Raw genomic sequence first — 7664 nt, forward strand, 5'->3', positions numbered from 1 at the left:
TCTCAGCTCACTCCTTCAGTTTTTAAATTATTATTTTAATTTTTTAAAGATCTATTTATTTTTATTTTTATGACCATCGGTGTTTTGACCGCATGTATGTCTGTGTGAGGGTGTCAAATGCCCTGGAACTGGCATTACAGACAGTTGTGAACTGCTTTGTGGGGAATGGGATCCTCTGGAAGCACAACCAGTTCTCTTAACTGCTGAGCCATCTCTCCAGCCCCTCACTTTTTCTTTTTTGGGAGAGTACAGTGAGGTTTATTGATGGTATTCGAGATAGTAGGGCTCCCTAGGCCCCTCCTGTTATTATGGGGTCTGGGATAGAAACTGAGGGAGATGCTCAGTGTTGGGGGCTGGGTTGGGATGGGGACTCCTCAGCAACTGAGGGCCTCTCTCTTGCTCTCTATCCTTGCTGGGCTGGGGTGGGTGGTCCAAGGTTTCTTACTCCTTGGAGGCCATGTAGACCATAAGGTCCACCACCCTGTTGCTGTAGCCATATTCATCGTCATACCAGGAAATGAGCTTTACAAACTGGTCATTGAGAGCAATGCCAGCCCCAGCATCAAAGGTGGAAGAGTGGGAGTTGCTGAAGTCGCAGGAGACAACCTGGTCCTCAGTGTAGCCCAGGATGCCCTTCAGTGGGCCCTCGGATGCCTGCTTCACCACCTTCTTGATGACATCATACTTGGCAGGTTTCTCCAGGCGGCATGTCAGATCCACAACGGATACATTGCAGGTAGGAACACGGAAGGCCATGCCAGTGAGCTTCCCATTCAGCTCTGGGATGACCTTGCCCACAGCCTTGGCAGCATCAGTGGATGCAGCAATGATGTTCTGTGCTGCCCCACGGCCATCATGCCACAGCTTTCCAGAGGGGCCATCCACAGTCTTCTGAGAGGTAGTGATGGCTTGGACTGTGGTCATGAGCCCTTCCACGATGCCAAAGTTTTCATGGATGACCTTGGCCAGGAGAGCTAAGCAGTTGATGGTGCTGGATGCATTGCTGACGATCTTGAGGGAGTTGTCATATTTCTCGTGGTTCACACCCATCACAAACATGGGGGCATCGGCTGAAGGGGCAGAGATGATGACCCTTTTGGCTCCACCCTTCAAGTGAGTCCCAGCCTTCTCCATGGTGGTGAAGACACCAGTAGACTCCACAACATACATAGCACCAGCGTCACCCCATTTGATGTTAGCGGGATCTCGCTCCTGGAAGATGGTGATGGGCTTCCCGTTGATGACAAGCTTCCCATTCTCAGCCTTGACTGTGCCGTTGAACTTGCCATGGGTAGAGTCAGACTGGAACATGTGGACCATGTAGTTGAGGTCAATGAAGGGGTCGTTGATGGCTGTAACCTCTACTTTGCCAGATATGAAGGCAGCCCTGGTTACTAGGCGTCCAATACGGCTAAATCCATTCACTCCAATCTTTATTGTCATGTCTAATGGACGAGGCTGGCACTGCACGAGAAGATGTGGCTGTCTCTGGAACAGGGAGGAGCAGAGAGCCCTCTTTCTCATTTTTAACATGCACTTTGAAATCCAACCCAGGGAACATGACACCCACTATTAGGTTAGGGTCTCCCCCATCAATTAACATAACCAACTCAATACCTTACATGTCTACAGAACAACTTCCCCTAGATAACACCTCATTGAGATTCCCTTCCCTGGTGATTTTATATTGCGTCAAATTGATAATTAAACTAACCACCACAGAGTCCTTAGTATATTTCATTGAACCCAATAACTAGCTGCTGCCTCAGAAGAGTCTAATCCTAGAACTCGAAGGAAGTGGATTTCTGCTTTCCCTCTTCACAGTTAGCTTGGTGGTTGTGGATTATTTAATAATAATCACCTGTAAAATGATGTCGATAATACCTTAGTCTAATCATAAATATTAGGCGAAGTAGCATGTATAAAATGTGTCTTACAGAATGTCTGGGTCTTAGAATAAACATCCATAAGCATTAATTTCCTTCCCTGCTTCTAGTTTTGACTCAAGAAGACACGTGCTAGAATTTTTCCTTCTCTTCCTAGGGCTGGTCATCCAGGGCCACAGATGTAAGGACCACAGACAGAATTGGTGCCAGACTTTGTCAAGGATATTTCTTAGAGAGAAAAGCAGAAAGTAAACACGGATTGAAAAGCCCTCAAAAAAGTGCAGAAACTCAGCAAAGGCCAATGTCTCAAGAGTCAGTTGGAGAAGAAAAAAAACCCCTTACTTATCACAGTGTCAACAGGTCAGCCATCTATAAGGACTGTGTCTGCATGAAGAGGGAGGGAGGAGAGAGATGACCGGAAAAACCAGGTCAGCAGAACGGTGCAGTCTAATTTTGTGGCAGCTGAAGCCGGAGTCCCTTGGGAAAGGGGGCTAGAAGTGACTAGAAGTAGCATATACTTGTGGCTGAGAGAGGTGTGTGTAGTTACCAGGTTTGAGTCCTTGAGTTTTCTGTTACTGGACTAAAAATAGCCTATACGGACCTTTCACAACGGTTTTTACCCTATGTACAAAGTCACAGCGCAGATTTAAAGTGTAGACTATCAAAGAAAAAGCTTCAGAACGAGGCCTACCCTATCGGCACCTTGGCTGTGGCCTTCCTAACCTCTCGAGCTGTAGGAAATCCGTCTCTGCCATTTGTGGCTTAAACCAGCCAGTCTGTGGTCTCTGTTTTGGTACCCTGACCTAATTAACATCACGTGCTCCAGACGACTCAAATTCTGTGCCTCTGAAACAGTTCATCCTCTGCGCCCATGCTCTCCAAAGAAACAAAAAGCAACAAAACGACCCAGGTGTCTGCCTGTGGTCCAGAGTCTCACTCAGTGGCTCAAGTCGAAAATCGGGGAGGCTTCCTTCTCTCTACCTCAGGCTCTACCGGCCTCCTTTCCTCCTAGCCGTTTAGAGAACAGCCGGTTAACTAGAAGCAATCACAGGAGCTCAACACTCTCTCCGGTAGCTTCCCACTGCCCTTGCTGTGAGGCAAGCCCCTGAGGCATCCGCCCATGCACTGCCCTCTATCTTTCTGCCCCAGCAGCCCCGGGCTTCTTCCCGTGAGAGCCCTGTGCTCGCTCTGTCTTACCTCTTAAGTCTCCGTCTTCCTTGAGTGTTTTCTCTCTCAAGCTCTCACTGACAGGGATACATGTGAATCATGTGTACGAGCGCGATTGCACGCGATTGCAACATGAGCAAGGTAGGATGGAGGAAGGAAGGAGATTGCTAAATGGCCTGATTTTGGGGGAGGGTGTGGGGTGGGATGGCAGATGGAGCTCAACTGATAGAGTGCTTGTCTACTGTGCATGGAGTCCCAGGTCTAAATAGATCGTGCGTAGTGGCGCACGCCTGTATTCCTAATTTAAAAAACAAAACAGAGAATCAGAAATTCAAAGTTCTTTTAGATACATACTGAGGCAACAGGCCACACGGCTCTCCAAAAAGACAAAAAGAAGGCTAAGTATTGGATTTTTAATTGAAAAGTCACCGATATACTTTGCCCTGATTTCTGGCACATGCCCCACCTGACCTCTGACCAGGAAGGAACTGGTGGAAGAACTGGTTCTGTGAGTTTATGCCGCACTACCATCTGTGTAATTTGGAGGTCCATGGTGGATCTTCCTCTAGGGTGGAGGTATTTTAACATCTGTAGTGATCACAGATGTTCTATTTGTTTTAGAGAAATGTATATCCCAGAGGTAAGATAAATTAGCGGGGAGACATGACCCAAGAAAATAAATATCATCTGATACGTGTTTTTCAAATGGGATCGGCCATTTGGGTCTATGCCACCTTATAATAATTTTCCCAGGAAACTCATTAAACCTGGGTGTCACCTTACTGGGCAACAGTAAATTTCACCAACAGTTGAGCGAGAGTCCTAGAAGGCCATTAAAATGAAATGAATAACTTAATCTCCTCTGTAAAACCAGCCTGGGATTCTAATTCACACTTATCAGGAAAGAGAAACGAGAAGAAAGGAACACGTTCACGTTATCCGAATTAACTGTTCAGAAAGTGTAATGTTAAAGCAATTATCTTAGAAACTCTTTCTGAGAGATTGAATTACAGCCAATTAATCCCGTGTTGCCTTTACTCTCCAACCCAGGCATTTCCAGGGGCCCTGTGCTGTACTGTACCACGTTGGGGTTTCCGTGGCCTAAAGCCTCCTCAGACGTAGCACGTGTTACCCACGTGAGCTCGTGGTGCAGTGATCAATAATTGAGACGTTTTGGAAAAACTCGAGAAAGGGGAAATTTCAATTGTGTGCATAAAATATCAATTCCACCCTCCTCCCAAGTTCCTGACATAAAGCTCCAGAAATCTTTGGAGCCTCTCAGGTGCTAAGTGTTCTTTGCGATCTGAGGATTTGACTGATGGCTGGAGCCCTTAGCATGTCTCAAGGAAGACTTGGTTGCCATGGGAACCGCACAAGTGATTACAGGATGGGAACTTTCAGCCCGATCCCCATCCCCATATCTCCGGGGAGGGTAAAGAGGCTAAAGGTTGAGCTGATAAACCGATGACCACTACATAATAAAGCTTCCACCAACAAACTGGGTCATGGGGACCTTCTGGGTAGCAGGACTCAAGTGAGTTCCCAGAAAGTATGGCGCTCCATGCCCCGTTCTCCTGTCTGTGGGCTACGCTCTCCTTTGTGTATTCTCATAATAAGCTTGGAATTGAAGTCTTTCTCTGAGTTCTATGGGCTACGGTAGCAAATAAGTCAAACATAAAAGGAGTCAGTGGGACCCCACTTTATAGCTGCTCATCAGGAGGACAGGTCACAACCTGCACTTCAGGAGGACAGGTCACAACCTGCACTTCAGGAGGACAGGTCACAACCTGCACTTCAGGAGGACAGGTCACAACCTGCACTTGCAACTGGACCCTGAAGGCAGAGGTGGTCTTGAGGTGTGAAGCCTTGCGTGAGGAATCTGACACACTCTCCGGGTTGGTAGCGTCAGAACTGAACAGTCTCCTATGTCCAGACCTTAAGCCGGATGCACATTTTCACATATCTTGCTGGCTACAATTATTTTATCGATGTGCCTTAAGATAATGGACGACCAACGGGGCTGTGGGAGAGTACAGCTTGTGGTTAATGAGAGTTCACTTACAGACTCGACTCTCTACTCCCAACTAAGCAAGCTTGTTTGACCCGAGCGCCAGCTTGGAGACACTCTGTTCCATCCATAAGGCTTTTCTCAGTTCTCTGTGTGACTAACGGCCACCACAGACACTTTTCTAAGATGTTTCTGATGTTCCCCCTCCCTCCCTCTGACTTTGGAACCTAGTATGGAGCTCAGATACCACCATGCAGTTGACTATGGTAACAGTGTTGCCTTGGTAACGCTCCTGGCATGGATCCGTGCATGTCACCCCCTTTGCTGGGGAGCTGCACTGTCTCTTCTGGACTCTAGCCGTGTGGGCAGAATGGCATGGCCTCCTATGTTTTCTTCTCTTGGGCCATAATGTTTGGCTTAAGAGATTGGTTCTCAAACCGTGATGGAGTAACATGACCCCTGCAGGGACTTTTCAAAGTGGGACTATGTGTGTATGACCCTCTGAAAAGGAAAGCTGGAGCTGTGGGTTCCTCCCGTACAGCCAGAGAGACAGTCCTTGTGGTGCCAGGATCCAGTCTGCCCAGGCATCCCCCTGCCTTCCTCAAGATTTAGCTGTGAGGCTCAAATGAGGGACTTGTCTTGAGGCAGGGATGTAGTTTGGTTGGTAGAATGTTTGCCCAACATGCGTGAAGCCTTGGGTTCAGTCCCTAGTATCATATAAACCCAGTATCAGGGGCATATGCCTCTAACCTCAGTACTCTGAAGTTCAGGGTCAGTATCTATTTTAGGCAATGTTGAGGCCAGCCTGGGCTATCTGAGACCCTGGGCAGAAAACAAACAACAAAACAAAGGTGAGGTTTGTTTTCCCCCCCTCAGGCAACCAAAACAGTGGAATATTCCAGAGAAAATTTCTAATTTTGCACTCACTTAAAGGAGGACATTTATAACAGAAGTCATGCTGCACTGAAAGGATATCGGAATAATATTGCATTTATGACGTACCAAGTGCCTGTTAGCAAGGGTCAGGTCTGAGACAGTGAGGGCCAGGACTAATTTGTTTCTTCCTCTAAGCTCAGGGACTGGCCCATCTGCTGCTGGGGGATTCCCCAGCAGTGGAAGCACTTTGATCTTCAGGCTGTGTTACTCCATCACTGTTTGAGAACCAATGATCTGCCCGCTGCGCCTCTTTCCCTCGGCGTGTTCTACGTGGGGCCCGGGGATGCCGCTCAGACCCAGTTTGTGTAACCTTACTGCTCTGCACTCTCACTCACAGGGACCATTCTGATTTATTGTTGTTTGTGTTTGTTTTCAAGTGTGTGTGTGTGTGTGTGTGTGTGTGTGTGTGAGAGAGAGAGAGAGAGAGAGAGAGAGACAGAGAGACAGAGAGAGAGAGACAGAGACAGAGAGAGACAGAGAGACAGAGAGACACAGACAGACAGACAGGCTCACACCACACACGCATTCACATACACACACAGACAGAGACAGAGATGGACAGACAGACAGACAGAGAAGCCTTTTCTAGTGGAGACTACTTTTTCCTTGTGGAGACTAGAGACACTGGGTCACTGGAGCTTGGGTTAGAGGTGGTTGTGAGGTGTTGTGAAGTGGTTGTGAGGTGGTTGTGAGGTGGTTGTGAGGTGGTTGTGAGGTGTTGTGAGGTGTTGTGAGGTGGTTGTGTGGTTGTGAGGTGGTGGTTGTGAGGTGTTGTGAGGTGGTTGTGAGGTGGTTGTGGTGTTGTGAGGTGGTTGTGATGTGGTTGTGAGGTGGTTGTGATGTGGTTGTGAGGTGTTGTGAGGTGGTTGTGAGGTGGTTGTGAGGTGTTGTGAGGTGGTTGTGAGGTGGTTGTGAGGTGAGGTGTTGTGAGGTGGTTGTGAGGTGGTTGTGAGGTGGTTGTGAGGTGGTTGTGAGGTGTTGTGAAGTGTTGTGAGGGGGTTGTGTGGTGTTGTGAGGTGGTTGTGAGGTGTTGTGGTTGTGAGGTGGTTGTGTGGTGGTTGTGAGGTGGTTGTGAGGTGTTGTGAAGTGTTGTGAGGTGGTTGTGAGGTGATTGTGAGTCCCCTGACCTGAGTTCTGGAGATGGAACTCGGGTCCTCTACAAGAGCAGTGTATTCTATTAAACTGCCGAGCCACCGCTGCAGCCGAAATTCTCCGTTCTTCTGTGCTCAAATGACAGATAGGTGGTAAGGGGAGAAATGACAGATACGAGGTAAGGAAGTCACTACTACCTTAACTTTTGATCCCTTCTACTGTTCAGTTTACAGTTTAAAATTTAGCCAAAGCCTACATGAGAACTGCCTTTGGCCAGGGTCACAGTTTCCTGTCTCCTAGCTCATGCTTGAGGGATAATTCTGAACTCTGAATACCTTTCTCTTGTCTAATCTCAGCTCTCACCGATGACCCTTCCTCCTTTTGATCAAGTGTTTAATTTCCTTGGAGGATCTTCTCAGATTCAGCTATTACTGACAGGATTTTCATGTCAGCCTCACCCACTAATGACTAAATCTTACGTATCCAGGATTTCAAAAAGAGGTATTTCTGTTCATCTAAAGTAACTAGTTCAAGGATTTGATCTTTCCTGTTATTGCTGAAGTGAGAATTAATTT

General features: G+C 47.5%; 1 protein-coding gene across 1 annotated transcript; it reads right to left on the reverse strand.

The window, feature by feature from the left end:
• Positions 1-441: 441 nt before the first annotated feature.
• Positions 442-1452, reverse strand: LOC116912252 (glyceraldehyde-3-phosphate dehydrogenase-like). Its single transcript, XM_032916238.1, has one exon. It carries the CDS (start codon positions 1441-1443, stop codon positions 442-444), a length of 1002 nt encoding a protein of 333 aa, XP_032772129.1. The 5' UTR covers positions 1444-1452.
• Positions 1453-7664: the final 6212 nt, after the last annotated feature.

Source organism: Rattus rattus, chromosome 11 (genome assembly GCF_011064425.1).
Source record: "Rattus rattus isolate New Zealand chromosome 11, Rrattus_CSIRO_v1, whole genome shotgun sequence".
Lineage (NCBI taxonomy): Eukaryota > Metazoa > Chordata > Mammalia > Rodentia > Muridae > Rattus > Rattus rattus.